Consider the following 20,868-nt stretch of genomic DNA (forward strand, 5'->3'; position numbering starts at 1 on the left):
TTTGGACAGCATTTGCAGTGCTTGCTCTGTCTCTGAATCAGACTTCTGCTCCAGCTCCTCAATTTCAGCCAGAAAATACCTGAAATTGCCCAAAAATAAAAAACCTCATAGTGGAATCCAAAAATGTTAATTTAACACTAAAACCTATAGAAACTTTATAAAAACTAAATAAAATTACTAAAAACTATGTGAAAATGATGTCAAAAAGCATATAAAATATCCGCTCATCAGTCATCACCGATCGACAATCTTGGGTGACAAATTTCTAAATCCTGAAAATTTTTGCATTTTATTTTTCTTAATGTGTATATATTTTAGAGCTTTAATTGCATTTTTTCTTAGTTTATTGCATTTCTTTGCATATAGATAATAAGTTTAGTTAAAATAATGAAATTTTCCAAGAAAAACATTCTTAATAGGGCATTGATATCCTAATTGATTTGAGTTGATATTTGTTTCATTGAAACTTGCTTGAAACATATTATGGAACATGTTTTTGAGCTAAGAACACATAAGCATATGTGTTTTAAGCCTAATTGTTAGGTTACACTATATTAACCACTATTTCATTCTTGTGTGTATTATTCTCTCTTTATGATTGCAATCTTTGATTTGTTTGATTATGTATGTCCATTGTTTGATGTATATATGCATTTATATGATTGAGGCCATCGTTTCATTTAGCTCACTTACCCAAATAGCTTACTGATGAGCAGATATTTTATACGCTTTTTGACATCATTTTCATATTGTTTTAGTTATGTTTTGTTTAAGTTTCATTATATTTTTATAGGTTTAAGTGAAAAATTCTCATTTTTGGATTCTACTTTGAGTTTTTGTGTTTTTTGATGATTTTAGGTAATTTCTAACTGAAATTGAGGAATTTTGGCAAAGTCCGATTCAGAGGCAAGAAAAGCATAGCAGATGTTGTCAGATTCTAACCTCCATGCACTCAAACGAGAATTTCTGGAGCTATTGAGGTCTAAATGATGCACTCTTAACAACGTTGGAAAGCTAACTTCTAGAGCTTTCTAGAAATATATAATGGTCTATACTTTTCTTCGAAGGAGCCTGCCCATATTGGGCGTTGAACGCCAAGGAGTTACCCCCTTTCTGGCGTTCAACGCCCTAAAGGAACCTAAGCCAGCGTTGAACACCACATTCCACGCCATTCCTGGCGTTCGATGCCACCAAGAGATACAAGGCAGCGCCAATCACCCCTCAATGGGCGTTCAACGCCCATTCCTCAAGTTAGACGCCAAGCTCAGCCCAAGTACTCAACCAAACTGGGCCCAAGAGTGGATTTTCGTACCTTTAGTCTAGTCTATCATGCTTTTTACTTCTTAGTTATTAGGTTATTATATATAGAAGAAAGATCACCACTGTTAGAGATCTTTGCCCTTTTGCACATTTCACTATTACTTTCTGTAAGCTATGGGCTACTAAACCTCCTAAGTTAGGGTTAGGAGCTCGGATGATTCTCATGGATTAATAATATTACTGTTTCTATTCCAGTACACATTTGATTCTATTCTCTTGTGCATTTTCGGTCTTCATCTCATTAATTAAGGATGAACCATGACATTCATCCTTGTCTACATAGGTTCTGTGTGAGTCCTTTACCTGGATAACATTGAACCACAGCTAGAGAATGCACTGCGGATTCCAAGAGAGTGCCTGGGTGACTTTGGATAAGTGACATAAAATCCCATTGATCGTGGGTTGTTGAGGTCTCTGTGGTGTTAAGGCTAGAGTCTGAGAAGCCATGAGTGACATTTTGACTAGGATCGCGAAGGGAGTGGATTGCTTAGATCTTCACCTTCGGCCATAGTGAGAAGCCATGAGTTAACTTGATGAAGATGCTACATGAGTTGCTCGGATATGGTGGACTGCTATGGTTTCGAAGAGGCTAACTTGATGAGGATGCTACATGAGTTAGTCAATTATGGCTGTCATTGAATGAATCATTCGTTATTGAAGTAGACAATAAGAAAAGTTAATCTAGAAAGAATATGCATCTCTGAAGCCTTAACTGAATCTCTCTCACTATTCTTACACCAACCTCGTATTTCGTTCTTTTACTATTTCGTTTATGCTTTCAAACAAACAACCATATTTTCTAATCGCCTGACTAATATCTACAAGATAGCCATTGCTTGCTCAATCCGACAATCTCCGTGGGATTCGACCCCCACTCACCTGAGATATTACTTGGACGACCCAGTGCACTTGCCGGTTCATTTGTGCGAAACTTGCGGAGTTCAATTTTGCGCACCAGTTACCCTTTCATCCATCTTTGTTAACCCATTTCGAGCCTATTTTAAATTCCCCTCTATTCTTAATTGTAGCATATCACTATCCCTAAGTGAAAAATAATAAATGTCCCTTATTTGGATCTTTGATTAGCTTAGTGGTGCGAGGAATTTAACTTCGCACAATTGAACCAGCAAGTGCACCGGGTCGTCCAAGTAATACCTAAGGTGATTCAGGGTCGATCCCACAAGGATTGTCGGCTTGGATCAAACAGTGGTTATCTTGTAAATCTTAGTTAGGCAGATAAAAAAGTTGTTTAGTTGTTTAAGCGCATAAAAGTAAAATAAAGATAAGGTTACTCAGTGGTTGTGAATTCGATGATAAGAAGATGGTTGAGGCCACGGAAATGCTTTGTTCTTCTGGATCAATCCTTTCTTACTGTTTACTCTAACTGTGAATGATTTCTTCTATAGCAAGCTGTATGTGATCAACGCCAGTTGAGAGGCCGCCAATCTTCATCTAGGCTGAACACCGAGTTTAGTGCGCATCCAGTCTGAATGAGGGTGAAGCTCCTGCAGTTCATCCCCTTGGTGATCCTACTCAAAACAACACAGACAAGGTCGAATCTTCTGGATCAGAGAATGCTGTGCCTTGATTCTATCCTTTACCATAAAGACACTAATCTCCCCATACCTTTGCTAAACTGATGTCTCGAGAAGTCCCCAACGAAGTCATGGATTAGCCGTCTAAGAGTCGTATCCTCAAGCTAGTAGTTCAGTAATATCCGATGAAAGATGCTCACTGAACTCATGTAGAATAGAGATAACTTCTGATGGTTCAACTCATTCATAAGGTTGAAGAACGAAGATACATCTTATGAGAGAATCAAAAACGAATTGAAATACAACAATAGTACGTTTATTCATCCATAAAACTTAGCAGAACTCCTAACCTTAACCTAGGAGGTTTAGTGGCTCATACTGTACAATAAAACAAAAAAATATGCAAATAATTTTCAAATGTGGTCGAAGATCCTAAAACAAGGGTGATCTTCTCCTATATATACTAATTTAATAACTAAGCATTATAGAAATATGATAGGCTAGGCTTGTAGTGCGAAAATCCACTTCTGGGGCCCACTTGGTGAGTGTTTGGGTTGAGCTAAGGGTGTGTCCACATGCTGGTAGGCTCCTTCGGCATTGAACGCCTGCTTGGGACACCTCTTTGGGTGTTGGACGCCAGTTGCTCCCTTTTGGGCATCCAATGCCAGAATGGGAGTAGGTGGCTAGCGTTGAACGCCAATTTTGGGCCTTCATCTCCAAAGACAAGTATAAACTATTATATATTTATGGAAATCCCTAGATGTTAGCTTTCCATAGCCGTTGAGAACACTCCATGCAGATATCGGTAGCTCCAGAAATGCTTGCTTGAGTGCACGTAGGTCAGATCCTGACAGCATCTGCTACGCTTTCCTTGCCTCTGAATCAGACTCTATCAAAACTCTTAGATTTCAGCCAAAAAATACCTGAAATCACCATAAAATACAAAAACTCATAGTAGAATCGAAAAATGTGAATGTTACACTAAAACCTATGAAAATATAATAAAACTTAAATAAAACATAACAAAAACTATATGAAAATGATGTCAAAAGCGTATAAAATATCCGCTCATCACAACACCAAACTTAAACTATTGCTTGTTCCCAAGCAACTAAAAACAAAGTAGGATAAAAATAAGAGTAAGATATAATAAATATCAGAGTTTTCAATGAAATTCAGTTTTAATTAGATTAGCGGGACTTAGTAGCGTTTTACTTCTGAATAGTTTTGGCATCTCACTATCCATTGAAGCTCAGAAGTGTTGGCATCCTTAGGAACTTAGAATCCAGATGATATTATTGACTCTCCTAGTTTAATTTTTTTTTATTCTTGAACACAAATTTTAGAGTCTTGGCCGTGACCCTAGGCACTTTATTTTCTAGTATTACCACCGGATACATAAATGCCACAGACGCTTAACTGGGTGAACCCTTTCGGATTGTGATTCAGCTTTGCTAGAATCCCCAGATAGAAGTGTCCAGAGTTCTTAAGAACACTCTTTTTGCTTTGGATCACGACTTTAACTGCTCAGTCTCAAGTTTATTTTTACTTGACACATTCACACCACAAGCATATAGTTAGGGACATTGTTCCTTTGGAGTGCTTAGACCAAGATTTTGTTTCTTTTAGGTCCTCCTAACCATTGATACTCAAAGCCTTGGACCTATGCTCTTGCCTTTTGGTTTAAAGAGCTATTGGATTTTTCTATTGCTTCTTTCTTTTTCTATATTTTTATATTTTTTTCACATGCAATTGTTTTTCTTTTTATTGCATCTTGCTTTTTGCTGCTTTTTCTTGCTTCAAGAATCAATTTCTTTTTATTTTTCAGATTACCAATAATACTTCTCCTTTTTAATCATTCTTTCAAGAGCCAACATTCTTAATTCCAATTTCAAATATGCACTGTTGATTCATACATTCAGAGAACAAAAGCAATGCCACCACATCAAGATAATTGAAATATTCTTAAGATAAACTCAAAGATTCATGCATCTTAATTTTTCTTTTTCAAATGAGATTTTCTTTTAAGTAAGGTGAGAGATATATGAAACATTTTATAACTTTAAGACATAGATAGAAATGATCATGCAATAAGAACACGAGAACAGACAGTAAAACATAATGGAAAATAGAAAAAGGACATAAAAGCAAAGGGTGATGGAACGGGACCTCCTTAATGATGACGGCTACCACTTCTTTTAGAGAATCCAATTGAGTGCTTGATGTCTTGAATGTCATGCCCTTGTCTGTGTTGTTCTTCCCTCATAGCTCTTTAATCTTCTCTAATTTCATTGAGGATAATGGAATGCTCTTGATGCTCCATCTTCAGCTGATTCATTTTAGAGCTTAATTCTCCCATAGAAGTATGCCATTGATCCCAATAGCTTTGAGGAGGGAAATACATCCCTTAAGTATCTCAGGGATCTCATGTGTTGGCTCTCTAGTATGCTCCATCCTTCTTTTAGTGATGGACTTGTCCTCCTCAATTGGAATGTCACCTTCTATGACAATTTCAGCTGAATTGATAGGTGACAGATAAGATAAGGGAAAGCTAACCTTGCTTGGGTGGAGGGCTTGTCCACCACTTTGTACAACTCTTGAGGTATCACCTCATGTACTTCCACCTCATCTCCGAGCATGATGCAATGGATCATGATGGCTTGACCTATGGTCACTTCGGACCGGTTGCTAGTAGGAATGATAGAGCATTGGATAAATTCCAACCATCCTCTAGCTATGCTCCATTCAGGGCGTTGAACGCCTCAGGAGGGACCTCCTTCCTGGAGTTCAACGCCAGGTCTTCTGCTTCTTTTGGGCGTTGAACGCCCAGCCTCTACTACATGTAACTTCGTACAACTGAACCAGCAAGTGCATTGGGTCATCCAAGTAATACCTGAGGTGAGTCAGGCTCGATCCCACGAGGATTGTCGGCTTGGATCAAATAGTGGTTATCTTGTAAATCTTAGTTAGGCGGATAGAAAAGTTGTTTAGTTGTTTAAGCGCATAAAAGTAAAATAAAGATAAGGTCACTCAGTGGTTGTGAATTCGATGATAAGAAGATGGTTAAGGCCACGGAGATGCTTTGTTCTTCTGGATCAATCCTTTCTTACTGTCTACTCCAACTGTGAATGATTTCTTCTATAGCGAGTTGTATGTGATCAACGTCGGTTGAGAGGCCGCCAATCATCCTCTAGGCTGAACACCAGGTTTAGTGCGCATTCAGTCTGAATGAGAGTGAAGCTCCTGCAGTTCATCCCCTTGGTGATCCTACTCAAAACACCACAGACAAGGTCGAATCTTCCAGATTAGAAAATGTTGCACCTTGATTCTAGCCTTTACCACAACGACCCTAATCTCCCCATACCTCGGCTGAACTGATGTCTCGAGAAGTCCCTAACGAAGTCATAGATTAGCCGTCTAAAAGATGTATCCTCAAGCTAGTGGTTCAGTAATATCCGACAAAAGACGCTCACTGAACCCATGTAAAATAGAGATAACATGTGATGGTTCAACTTGTAACACCCCGTTTCTCTAAGCCTTACCTCGCGCCGTAAAGCAAAGGATAACAAAGTGTCACGACAATTCTAAGGTCATATAATATTATATGTATATATATAGAAAGAAATAGTAATACTAGAAGCCCGATGAAGGAATAAAAGCTCAATTTGCGTAAAGAAGAATTATGAAACGCGAAGCGTTCACACACAAAAACTAAACGCATAGGTACGAACAGAACAAGACATAATATATATAAAACCTTGTAGATAGCTCCAGGATACACAAGGTAATAATTAAAGTAAACAAGATATATATAAGTATAATATACAAAAGAGGACTAGTCACAGCCTGCGGAGTTTAGGCCGGCTAGTCAAACTGAATACAACATAGATTTGAAGTTTAAAACAGCTTATACAACTTATCTCTCAAATCAAGCCTCTAAGGCCATAAAGTCTAAAACAGAAAAGTGAAAGAGAGTACTACAACAAAATAATCAAAAACACCAAAAGAGAGCATGAGATCCTCTGCTCCGTTACCATCTCGCAACTCACCGAGGTGGGTCACGACCTGCATCTGAAAAATATCAACAACATATGGTATGAGAACCAGAGGTTCTCAGTATGGTAACATTGCCCAATATGTAAGATGTAAGGTTCCGGGACGCCGAAGGCAATCCTAGAACTTCACATCAATACTGATTTTCAAGCTTAACAAAACTAAATAACTTAAACCATAAACCATAAACCATAAACAGGGTTATCTAAACTTAGGAGATTTCTAACTAATATCAAATCACACCGCATGCACTCTCAGACTTAGAAAATTTTACAAAGTTGTGGAAATCAGTTTTAAACCCTAAACTTTAAACGTCCATAACTTCCTTTGCAAAAATCCATTTTCCTCAAACTTTATATCATTTTAAAGCCCTTGAAATTATCTTTAATTTAAAATAAATTTCAATCAATTTTGAAAACCGAGGCTCAAGTTATGATCCACCAAAGTTCACTAAAAACTGATTTTTACCAAAAGTTTACTAGGTTCTCAAACTTCCAAAATTCACAATCAAACCAAAGCCAACACACCAAAATCCCAATCCTATACTCCATGTACCTTATCAATCAAACACACATCACTACCAAGGTATCCAAATCAATTCCATTCTTCAATTCATTCCATAACCCCAATTACAATAACATTATTCCATATTCAAGCCATATACACAATTATCATCATTCATCATCAAATCATATAATCATCATCATTATTATTCCAATTCCTTCTACACAACACCACTACAACATCTATCAATTCCCATCAACAACACCAATCATCAATTTTCTCATCAACATCATAATCAAACTCTAACATACACAACTCATAAAATCTTCATCACAATTCACATGTCACATACATAATCCAATCCACCATTTATTTAATTCACTCCTATATTAAGGTTAACTAGTCTAAGTGTCCAGAAACATTACATATTACATAAAGAAAACCGAAACAATACCTTGGCCGATTCCGATGCAACTCAAAACACCAAGCTCAAACTCCAAGCTCCAAAACCATCAAGCTCATTCCAACAAACACCAAACCTCAATCTAACATCATATAACATACCAAACATCAAACCTAGGATTCACAAAACAACTAAACATAAGGGTTTAGCGAGGCCTTACCTTACCCAATGAGATTAGGAGCAAAACCCAATAATATTCCAATGAGATCACTCCTAAACAAACAAAACCATAAAATCTACTCAAGAACTAGAACCAAAAATGAAGAACTGTTTGGGATGGAAACTGGAGCATAGATTTAGAAAATCTTACCATTTAAACTGCTCGTCAATCGGAGTTCTGTAGCAAAAGTTATGGTGGTTTGAAGGTAAGGGTGGCCTGGTTTTTCTCTCCTCTCTTTCTCTTCTCTCAATTCCCTGTCTCTCTCAAAAATGGGGAAAATGGTGGCTGAAAACCCATTAAATGTGGGTATATATATGGGGGCTTGGGACAACTTAGGTCCGGTTTACTTGTTTTAGCTCGTTGGTCCAATTTTGGGCCAAAACCTTTAAGATTAGCGCATAGTTTTCAATTCTAAAATATTTCTGTCCTTTCAAAAAATAAATTTAATTTTCAAAATATTATTTTTCAAAATACATGGTATTGGACCGACTAGAGCCGGTACTGCCGGCTTAAGTGCCGGTACGTATTTTTACAAAAACTTTTCATAAAAGATACATTTTCCCACTCAGAAAAATTTATTGAAATCAAATTTGACCTTTATATTTTAAAAAGAACATTTTTATATTTTTGAACCTATTCGGGCAATCGAAAATTATTATTTTATCAAAGAGGTTATTCCCGTTCTTATACAACTCATTCATAAGGTTGAAGAATGAAGATACATCTTAGGAGAGAATCAAACACGAATTGAAATAGAACAGTAGTACATTTATTAATCCATAAAACTCAGCAGAGCTCATAACCTTAACCTAGGAAGTTTAGTGGCTCATACTGTACAATGAAACTCGAAAATATGCAAATAATGTTCTATGGTGGCCGAAGATCCTAAAACAAGGGTGATATTCTCCTATATATACTAATTTAATAACTAAGGATTATAGAAATATGATAGGCTTAGGCTTGTAGTGCAAAAATCCTCTTCCGGGGCCCACTTGGTGAGTGTTTGGGTTGAGCTAAAGGTGTTTCCACGTGCTGGTAGGCTCCTTGGGTGTTGAACACCTGCTTGGGACACTTCTTTGGGCATTGGATGCCAGCTGCTCTCTTTTGGGCGTCCAATGCCAGAAAGGGAGTAGATAGCCGGCGTTGAACGCTAGTTTTGGGCTTTCATCTCCAAAGACAAGCATGGACTATTATATATTTTTAGAAAGCCCTGGATGTTAGCTTTCCATAGCCATTGGGAATACTCAATTTTGATATCCGTAGCTCCAAAAACGCTTGCTTCAATGCACGAAGATCAGATCCTAACAGCATCTGCTACCTTTTCTTGCCCCTGAATCAGAATTTCTCAAAACTCTCAGATTTCAGCAAGAAAATACCTGAAATCACCATAAAAAATAACTCATAGTAGAATCCAAAAATGTGAATTTTACACTAAAACCTATAAAAATATAATAAAAATTAAATAAAACATAACAAAAACTATATGAAAATGATGTCAAAAAGCGTATAAAATATCTGCTCATCACTTAGGCTAGTGAGAGTGTGTATTGTAAACCCTGAGTAATTAGTGAATAATTAGTTAATCAATTAATTATTAATCAAATAAATTAGAAAATTAAATTTTATGATTTAGTGAGATAGAACTAACTAAAATAAGAATTTTGACACCAGTTTTAAAGGATTCGGTCCAAGATTGGGCCGAACGGGCCAAACCGGGCAAATCGGCCCTGTATTGGGACCAAGGCCCAACCCAAGCCTCATTATATAAGCGTTTCAGCCATCCTCCTTCCTCATTACATGAGGAATGCTGAACCATGGAGGAAGGGGCTGAATGTGAAGCTCAAACCCTAACACCAACTTCAAACCAAGGTATCTCCCTACTTCGAGCTCTGATCGTCGCACCGTTTGCAGCCACGTGACCACAGCGTTAAGCTCTACAAAGCCCAGTAAGAAATTCAGTAAGGAAGCCACGTTTTTATTTCCAATTTTTCCTTCCCCATTTTAGAATTCAATGTGTAATCATGTTGGATTTTGCTTGAATTCGGTGTTTAGGTTTGAATTAACTCTTCTTCATAGGCTTCTAGTCAAAATTTCTTTCAACTATGATTACATATATATATTTTTACTTTTAGAGGTCGTAATACCTTGCCACCTCAATTTTATGACTTAAGCATAAGACTCTGTATGGTAGGGTGTTACATTATGGTATCAGAGCAGTTCGTTCCCGTAGAGCTTGGGGAATGGACTGACTATGCTTCTGAGCATACTCTGGCTTTGTGTACTTACTATTTAGGATATCTGCTCAACATATATAGCATGAAGGTTCATGAGCATTACCTTTGGAAATTCGTAGCAATAGAATTTAGATATTAAGACTGATCACCTTAATATCAATCATTCGGTATGGGCAAGACCCAAATGGCGTTTCATGGGCGCGAGTGAGGAAATACGATTAACTCTGTGACTGCTGTTGTGCAAGCTTCTACTGAAAGGATGGAGCGAACAAATTAGGAATGGTTATGGAGGCAGTAATGGACCCGGTAATGAACTAAACCAAGGGATTATAACTCGTGTAGCTGGAGTAAAGGTCGATAGTGCTAGTTAGAGAGATGAGAGGATTCAAGGAGTGTTCTGGCAGAGTAGGAGCATGATTAAAATCTTAGTAGCTTATAATCAGGGTAACGTTGCAGAAGCACAGTGATTTTAGTGACTCTAGAGTAGTGATGATGAGAGGACGCAGTTGTGAAGTATGAGCATGATTCAAGGATTAACACAGGATCGAGGAATGCAGAGTGGGAAGGTATAGCTTAGGTTATAACAGATTAACTCAAAATAAGATATTAAGGAATTATTTAGTGAGTGAGATAGTTGAGAAAACATTGAGATTAATTTCATTTAGAAAGAACCATTAAAGGATAAGGAAGTTGTACTTCTTAAGAGGGTTATACGAAGCTAAGAGTGAGACAAACAAGTTAAGGTTAGGCTTGAATTGGGAATAGGGTATTAAATTAATGTTGGAGGAAAGGCGGAGAAGTTAAAGATTTTAGATAAGTTTATGTTTTGGTTAGGTTAGGAATCCTTAGAAGAACCGTCTTAAGTTATGGTTTCCGTTTTAGTTCTCTAAGCTCTATAATCTGAGCAAGCATATATCATTTAAGAGCGAATTTTCAAGGACAAAAATTTTTGTTAGGGGGGTAGAATGTAAACTCTGAGTAATTAGTGAATAATTATTTAATAAATTAATTATTAATCAAACAAATTAGAAAATTAAATTTTATGATTTAGTGAGATAGAACTAATTAAAATAAAAATTTTGACACTAATTTTAAAGGATTTAACCCAAGATTGGGCCGAACGGGCTGAACCGGGCGAATCGAGCCCGTATTGGGCCCAAAGCCTAACCAAAGCCTCATTATATAAGAGATTCAGCCATCCTCCTTCCTCATTACATGAGGAACGCTGAACCATGGAGGAAGGGGCTGAAGCTCAAACCCTAACACCAACTTCAAACCAAGATATCTTCCTACTCCGAGCTCCGATCGCCGTACCGTTTACGGCCGCGTGATTGCAACGTTAAGCTCTATAAAGCCCAGTAAGAAATTTGGTAAGTAATCCATGTTTTCATTTCTAATTTTTCCTTTCCCAATTTAGAATTCAATGTGTAATCATGTTGGATTTTGCTTGAATTCGGTGTTTAGGTTCGAATTAACTCTTCCTCACAGGCTTCTAGTTAAAATTTCTTTCAACTATTATTACATATATATATTTTTACTTTTAGAGGTCGTAATACCTTACCACCTCAAATTTATGACTTAAGCATAAGACTCTGTGTGGTAGGGTGTTACATGTATCATTTAAGTGTGGGAAAGTTTAGGAACATTAGATGAGATAAGAGTGTATTCTCATTGAAAATCTTAGGAATTAGGTACATATCATGCATTCAATACTTAAACCATATGCATTAGTCTCTTGTATATATTTTATATATAAAAAAAGAAGAAAAAAAAGGAAAAATAAAGCAATAAAAAGGGGACAAATGTTAACCCCAAAGTTTGAGAAATAAAAATGCATATGTAACATGAATTGAAAGAATGCATGATTGTGTGAAAAAGTGAATAATGGGTAGTTAGGTTTGTATTTGAATTATATAGGTTATGTAGGTTAGGTGATTATATGTCATCATGTCATATTTTTTTTATGCTTTTTCATACAAGAAATTGATGATTAGTGCCTAAATATTGAATGCTTTTGTGCTTAAATGGTATATTTCTTTGATCTTTTGATTTTATAAACTTTGTAGGAAATAAGTGGAAAAAGAAGCAAAAAAGCACAAATTAAGCTCAAAAAGAGGAAAGAAGAATTTTGGGGCACACTTTGAAGTTTGAGCACGCTTTGGAACCTTAGGCCACGCTTTTAAAAGCGTAGCCCATGATCATGAAGCCTTGGCATTAGTAACATGATACATTAGTATTAATATCTTACGCATGCATTACCATGAATTGCTAATTAAAGCATGCATGCATGAAATATTTATTACTAATGCCAATTGGCAATGAATGAATCAAGCTTTAAGTTAATGCATTGGCATTACTAAGTAATATAATAAAGTAAATGAAAGCATGCAATACATTAGTAACGCCATCAAATTCATGAACCAAGCAAGAGAGCAAGCATTCATTAAGCAAGAGAGCGCTATGTTAAAGCATGGAAACGTTAATTGAAAGGGAAGCTTGGAAAGTGAGCGCCATGCTCACTAAGTGAGCATTTTCGGGAATTTCAGCTTGGGAGGCAAGCCTTGTGCCATCCGTACATACTAGGAGCACTCAATATTGTAACTCAGCGCTCACTAAGAGAGCGCTAGGAAGAGAAAAATGCGCACCAAAGGGGCAGCGCTTGAAGAACCAACGTGGCGCTCACTAAGGGAGCGCTAGTGAACAACGAGTGCACGAGAGATGCACGCTGAGGGAGTGAATGCTGCACTCATTGTTTCAACTGAGTGGTCCCCTGAGAGCAACCAAACACCCAAGACCAATTTCATTGAAGCCCCAAAGCAAGCAAAGCCCATTGACATGACTCAAAGGCACAAGAAAAAGTTAGATTAGGAATTTCATTTAAATTGTAATTTGTTTTCAATTTCAATTTCATTTTTTTCATTTTGTAAAGCCTATATAAAGGCATCAGTTTCATTCCATTAAGGAGATCGGTTAGGCTGGCTCTACTAGAGAGCAATAGGAGTAGGAGTAGGAGTAGAATAGAAGACTCTCTTTGATACACTTTTCTTTTCTGCACTTTCTACATCTCAGTAGTGAATTCAATTTGGCCTATGCAATTTTAGTTTCCGATAATTCTCTTCTGCAAATTTCCCTTTCTGCAATTTTACAATTCAATTTACATTAAGCTTGATTTTAATCTTCTGTTCCCATTGTCTTCTGTTCCCATTGCGTCCAATTTACTTTCATGAAATTTAAATCTTCTGCAATTGTTTTGAGTTTTGAGTTCTGATTTACTGTCTTCTTTAATTTTCCAGCACCCAATTCCCTTTACATTTGATGCAATTTACTTTTCTGCTCTTTAAGCTGCTGCTGATTTACATTCTGCACTTTAAATTCATTGCAATTTACTTTTTGCTGATTCAATTTCACCCAGTTCACCACTGTTAGCTTGACTAAACTAATCACCTCATTAAAGTTGCTTGATCCATCAATCCCTGTGGGATCGACCTCACTCTTATGAGTTATTACTACGTGATGCGACCCGGTACACTTACCGGTGAGTTTGTGTGGAATCGTTTTTCCCTCATCATTAGGTGAGAGCTTAAGTTAGTCAAAGATTCAAATTTCAAGCTCACTTGACCATATGCATCCTTACCTTCACCCTAGCCCCATTACAACCATAAAAAGTCCTCTTGATACTTGTATGCATACATTGAATAATTGTTTATTGCTAGATCAAAAACAAATCTAGAAAGCATGATTAGAGGAGAATTGAGTGAGTCAACCCTAAACACTTGAGCGATTAGAGCGTATACACATCCGGTGAGGGATTCGATTGCTCAATTCTATGTTTCCATCGGTTATTATTTCTTATCTTGCAAGTTTATAATTCTTTTCAATAACTCAATTCAATTGTAGATTTGATTTGATTGAAATTGCTTTAGCCCTTATTTTTATATATGCATTCTTGAAAATTGATTTATTTTAACTAAGTAGTTGCATTCATGTAGATAGATTGCATATAGGTAGTTTGCTTTGAATAAACGTAATACCTCTTTCTTGTTTCTTTCTTGAGTTTAGCATGAGGACATGCTATTGTTTAAGTGTGGGGATGTGATAAATCCATATTTTATGGTATTTATTTTCTCTAATTGGGTGAATTTTATCAACTTTTCCTACATTTATTCAATGAAATAGCATAGTTTTGTAAATTCTCCCTAAATTGTGCTTAAAAGTGAAAACATGTTTTTTAGGCCCTTATTTGCTAAATTTTATTTAGTTTAATTCTATTTGATGCCTTGATGTGTTTGTTGAGTGATTTCAGGCTTACAAGGCTAATATGGATTGAAGAAGTGAGAAAAAACATGCAAAAGTGGAGAAATCAAGAAGAAATTAAGTTTGGAGCTTGTCAGCAAGTGTGCGTACGCACAATTATTCATGCGTATGCACAAGTGGAAGTTCGTGCAGTCATGCGTATGCACACATCTGTACGTACACACAGGTGGAAAAATCATCAAGTGTGCGTACGCACAAGTCCCAGCACGTGACCTCATGAAATGCAAAACGTTGGCAACGATTTTTGGGCCTCTAGAACCCAATCCAACTCATTTCTGAAGCTATTTCAACCCTAACTCAAGAGGAAATAAGGGGAGAGCAATTAGGTTTAGTTTAGTATCATGTTGTAGGTCATTTTCTAGAGAGAGAAGCTCCTCCTTCTCTCTAGAAATTAGGATTATTAGTTTAATTTCTCTTTAATTTTTCTTTTTAATTCTTGTTTTCATCTAGTTTCTTTTACTTTTCTTTATTCTATTACCTTAATTTTCTTAGTTTATCTTGTTAATTTCTCATTTTGGTTACTTTTTATGTTGATGAACCCTTGTTAATTTCCATTTTATTTAATGCAATTTAATATTTTTATGTTTATTAATGTTTAATTGAGTTGTTATTATTAATTTCTTGCAATTGGTAGCTTTAGATTTTATTTTCATTCAATTTAATATGCTTTTATTTTCATGCACACCAAGTGTTTGATAAAATGTTTGGGTTAATTTTAGTGTAGTTTTCCACACTCTTGGCTTGGAATTGACGTCTTTGGTGACCTAGAGTCATTGATGTCCATTCTTGATTGATATATTAGGATAGTTATTTGATTTGGTTTCCATTAACGCTAGTCTTTCACTAAGTTAATTAGTGAGTTGGCTAGGACTTATGGATTGAGATCAATTATGCCTATTTGACTTATCCTCGATGTTAGGGTTGACTAAATATGATTGACTCTTTGTAATCATCACATGTTTGTGGTCAATGGCTAGGATAGATAACCTTAACTCTCAACCCTTGCCAAGAGTTTCCTTTTTCCATTTAATTTCTATTTTCATTGCTTTAATTGCATTCCATTTAATTCCCTGCATGCTTTCTCTTTAATTCCTTGCTATTTACATTTCTTGCCTCTTGCCATCAAACCGTTTGTCCCCTCATAGCCAATAATTGAGCACTTCATTGCAATTTCTAGGGAGAATGACCCGAGATTTAAAACTCCCAGTTATTTGGTTTGACCTGTGACTTATCTTTATTTAAACTTTGATGTTGGTTGATTGTTGGTTTGGGACTATACTTGCAACGCCAATTCTATTTTGAGAAAAATTCCAAACCCACTTTCGGCCATCATCACCACTTTACTATTGTCTATCAGTATTCAGTATTTATCTTAATCTAACTTATAAATAGTCATTCTTATGGGCCAACAACCAAGACTCTGATACCATTGTTAAGTATCCAAAAAAACTGAGAAACCACACCTCAAAAACTAGCTATTAAAGAAAAGAACAACTCTCCTTAAATACAATATTAAGCATTTAATACTATCTAATGTGAGACTTTGGAACTCCATAATTCCAATATTCTAATGCTGCGTTTGAAAGGGTAATTGACACTGAGACTAAATTAAGTCTCTGTATTATGTCTGGTGTAAATTGTACATGACTGAGTTATGTCTTAATATACTATTTGATTCAAGATAAATATGGAGTTTAATTACTCTATTGGTCTCTATAGTTTTACCAAATTTTTAATTAGGTCACTATACTTTTTTTCTTTTAGTTGAGTCGCTACACTAATTTTAATTTTTTAATTACGTCTTTTTTACGTTAAAAATGTTAAAATTAACATAATAATTTTACTAAAATACATGCGATCAAAGATTTAATTAAGTTTTTAATTATAAATACCTTTAATTTGCAAAAAAATATTCAGTTAACTCTAATATTTTTTTATACTAGAAATGACTTAATTACAAAATTAAAGCAGTGTAGGGACCCAATTGAAAGGAAAAAAAAGTATAGGGACCTAATTATTAGGGACCTAATTAAAAGCTTTGTGAAACTATAAGGACCAATAGAGTAATTAAATCTACATATGGAGATGAAATAAGAATATTTACTAAAATATCCTTAATTATTAAAGAAAATATTGTTAAAGTTTCAGTCTCCATTTCAAAAATTCCAGTCCCGTGTGTTCCCACTTTCTAGAGACACTGAAAGGACTAAAATTTTGTGTCCCGAAACTAAAATTTTAGTTCCAATCGCTGGCTACCAAACACAATACTGAGTCTCAATCCTAGTTTCAATTTCTAAAAATAAATATTACCTATGTTTCTATGTTTTTATTTAATTTAATGATTTAGTGATATGTTTGACGAATTTGATCATCTAAAAATCTTGCATATATCTCTAAATTTATCATTCTTATTTATGCAAGTGTTTATTAGTAGTTTTATTAATATTAAGCAATTTCTATTTTGAAAAAACCTACCTTTTCTATATAAATATACCCATTCTTCCACTCAATATATAAGTCTTCTTATTTCCTCTTCGCACATGCACTTTGCCTCTGCCATAACTTACTCTGTGTGAGCTGTATTCTTCACTTTTGATTCTATAGTAGGTCATTATTTTATTTTTTTGTTTAGTTTAGAAAATCTTTGATGAATTTGATCCCTAAAAATCTTGATTTGTATCTAATTTTATTATTTTTTATTCATGTGAGTGCTCATAAGATGATTTTATCATTATTATATCTAAAGTAAAATTCGTTCTATATAACTAGGTTTTAAGTACCTAGCCACAAGCCCCCTTGTGTGACTTCTTTTGTGCGAGTTGTTTCCTTCGTTTTTAGCTCTGTAGAAGGTCATCATTTTATCTTTTAGTTTAGTTTAGCAAAATATTTGATGAACTTGATCTCTTAGAAATTTTGATTTTGTGTCTAATCTTGTTGTTCTTGGTTCATATGAGTGTTCATCTGACAACTATATTGTTATTAAATACAAAGTAAAATTCTATTTATATAACTAGGTTTTAGCAACCTGCCCACATGCCATCTTGTGTAACTTTTTTGTGACAGCTATATTCTTCACTTTTGGTTCTGTAGTAAGTTATGATTTTATGATTTTGTTCAATTTAGCAAAATGTTTGATGAATTTGATCTTTTAAAAATCTTGATTTTGTGTCAAATTTTCTTGTTCTTAATTCATGTGAGTGTTCATCAGGAAACTTTATTGTTATTATATACAAAGTGAAATTCTATATGTATAACTAGGTTTTAGCAACCAAGTCACACGCGCCCTTGTGTGACTTTTTTTGTGGTAGCTATATTCTTCGGTTTTGGTTCACTAGTAAGTTATGGTTTTATGATTTTGTTCAATTTGGAAAAAAATTTTATGAATTTGATCTCTTTGAACCCTTGATTTTGTGTCAAATTTTGTTGATCATGATTTATGTAAGTGTTCATCAAACAATTTTATTCTTATTATATATATAAAGTGAAATTCTATCTATAGAACTAGGTTTTAACAACCTCGCGCGCATGCCCCCCTGTGTAACTTCTTTTGTGCGAGTTATATTCTTCGCTTTTGGTTCTGTAGTAAGTTACGGTTGTATGACTTTGTTCATTTTAGCAAAATTTTTTAAGTATTTAATCTCTTTAAACCCTTGATTTCGTGTCAAATTTTGTTGATCTTGATTTATATAAGTGTTTATCAGAAAATTTTATCATTATTATATAAAAAATAAAATTTTATCTGTCGAATTAGGTTTTAGCGACTTCGTCACATGCCCCCTTGTGTGACTTCTTTTGTGCAAGCTATATTCTTCGATTTTGGTTCTGTGGTAGGTCATGATTTTGTGATTTTTTTTAGTTTAGCAAAATATTTGATAAATTTGATATCTTAAAAATCTTGATTTTGTGTCTAATTTTGTTGATCTTGATTTATGTGAGTGTTCATCAGATAATTTTATCGTTATTTTAAACAAAGTGAAATTCTATTTGTATAACTAGGTTTAGCAACCTAGTCACACGCCTCCTTGTGTGACTTCTATTATGGCAGCTATATTCTTCACTTTTGGTTTTGTAGTAAGTTATAGTTTTATGGTTTTGTTTAGTTTAGCAAAATTTTTTATGAATTTGATCTCTTTAAACCCTTGATTTTGTGTCAAATTTTGTTGATCATGATTTACGAGAGTGTTCATCAGACAATTTTATCGTTATTATATATAAAGTGAAATTCTATCTGTATAACTAGAATTTAGCAATCTCGCTACATACCCCCTTGGGTGACTTCTTTTGTGCGAGCTATTCTTCGCTTTTAGTTCTGTAGTAAGTTATGGTTTTATTGTTTTGTTCATTTTAGTAAAAGTTTTTATGAATTTGATCAATTCAAACCCTTGATATTGTGTCTAATTTTGTTGAGCTTGATTTATGTGAGTGTTCATTAGATAATTTTATCATTATTATATATAAAGTGAAATTCTAAATGTATAACTATATTCTAGCAACTTGGCAACATGCCCTTTTGGGTGACTTTGCACTGCTTGAGTAAAGCTGTATAGGGGGCCGAATGCCACTATCCTATATACACCACATCCTCCATCGATATGATCTTTGAAATTATTGCTTTTTTCCTTTGATTCTATTGTGTTCACTTTAATTCGTTGTCCAGTATCTTTCTTCTAAATGCAAAGTATTATAACTTGATCTCATTTTGTATCTTTCCTCTAAATGCATAGTATTGTATCTTGTTCCCATTTTGGGATATGTAGGAGAAGTAGTTCAAGTTGGTAGTGAGTTTTAGTAAAAGGGCCATTTAGAGCGTTGGGTGAAATCAATTTTTGAGACTATCATGGCACCTAATCCTAGAGTTACCAATGCCTATAATGCTATGAGGACCTTAGGCATTTCTGATGATGAGGTGAGGCCTGTCTTGAAAAGGTTGCTCAAAGTGTATGGTAATAGCTGGGAGCTTATTGAAGAAGACAATTATCAAACACTTGTACATGCATACTTTGAGTCAATGGAATATCAGGTTTCTACAAACTTCTTTTATCTGTCTATATACACATCAATTTGATCAATAGTCCTTTCAATTTGAAGTGTTTTATATTCAAGGATAAAGTTATTTTTATTGCTTCACTTGAATCTACATCAATTATCTCTTTTGCACTTTTTGTCTAGAATATATTTGTTGTTAATAACACATCATTTTCTTCCAAATATAGCAAGGGGAAGGTAAGGGAAAAGCTCCAATCAGTAATCATGATGGAGAAAGAGCAAGACTGAAACTACAGATGATATCTGTAGAGGACAATGAAATACTTTCAAAGACATCCAAAAAGGAAATCATTAGGCCATCTCAGGCATCTAAAGAAGATATAAAACTGACAAATAGTTCTCAACCATTGCAGACAAGGTTGAGTGAGGTAGAAATTATCTCAAGTTTATCTTGCATGGATGCTAGAGATAGTAGAAAATTGTGCCATGAGAATGCAGCATCTGCAGGGCACTGTGGAGATTATTTTGATGGATCTAGCCGTTCCCACATCCAGAAGATACATATGTCAAGTGATCGTTATGAGAAAGAACTTATAATACTAAAAGCTAAGAAACCGAAATTACATCTTGGACCTGTTTCATCACATCTTAAAGGTAATTTTCATGCCAGAGTATATAATTGAAATAGTTTATAATTGAGACATTTTGATTTATATTTATATTTTTTTATTTTCTGAATTTGTGAAGGAAAAAAATAAAAGCAGAAAATCTGATTTTATTTTTTCACTTTTTTTTTTCTTTTCAAATTTTTGGAAACCAAAAACATAAAAAATGAAAATATAAACCAAAGTTACCAAACAAGCCTGGATGTCTAATACCTTTTTAGTTTTGCTTGGTTTTGTTTCTGTTCTTTTTCTTTTTGGTGTCTTGTTTTGTTTTTACTTTTACATCGGTTATGATCCAAATTTCTTTTATTTTCAATGTTAAATGTTTTTGTCCTCCTTATGATTTTTCATCCGAGTAGAAGATAAGTATTATGAAAAAGTAAATTGATTTGCATTAGTAACACCTCTTATATTTCTTCCATGAAAAGAAATGTAAGACAACACAATGAATTCTTGTAGATGTCTCATATGTCATAACAACTCTATGTTCCTAGGACCTATTTTCAAGGATTAGCTTTCACAGTTTGTGGACGAGAGTCTAAAGTTTTATGACAGTATGTAATCTATGCAACAATGTGATGTACTTGTTTGGAATGAAAATTTCTTATTATGTTTAAGGAGACTTTTCTGAGAC

At 34.8% G+C, this 20,868-nt stretch overlaps 1 protein-coding gene across 1 annotated transcript; it reads left to right on the forward strand.

Annotated features, from left to right (window-relative positions):
- On the forward strand, positions 18,426 to 20,252 carry LOC110266872. The gene is made up of 2 exons (XM_021111916.1): positions 18,426 to 19,603; positions 19,797 to 20,252. The coding sequence occupies exons 1-2, from the start codon at positions 19,421 to 19,423 to the stop codon at positions 20,250 to 20,252; spliced, it is 639 nt and encodes a 212-aa protein (XP_020967575.1). The 5' UTR covers positions 18,426 to 19,420.

The sequence above is a fragment of the Arachis ipaensis genome, chromosome B09, assembly GCF_000816755.2.
Source record: "Arachis ipaensis cultivar K30076 chromosome B09, Araip1.1, whole genome shotgun sequence".
NCBI classification, from domain to species: Eukaryota; Viridiplantae; Streptophyta; class Magnoliopsida; order Fabales; family Fabaceae; genus Arachis; species Arachis ipaensis.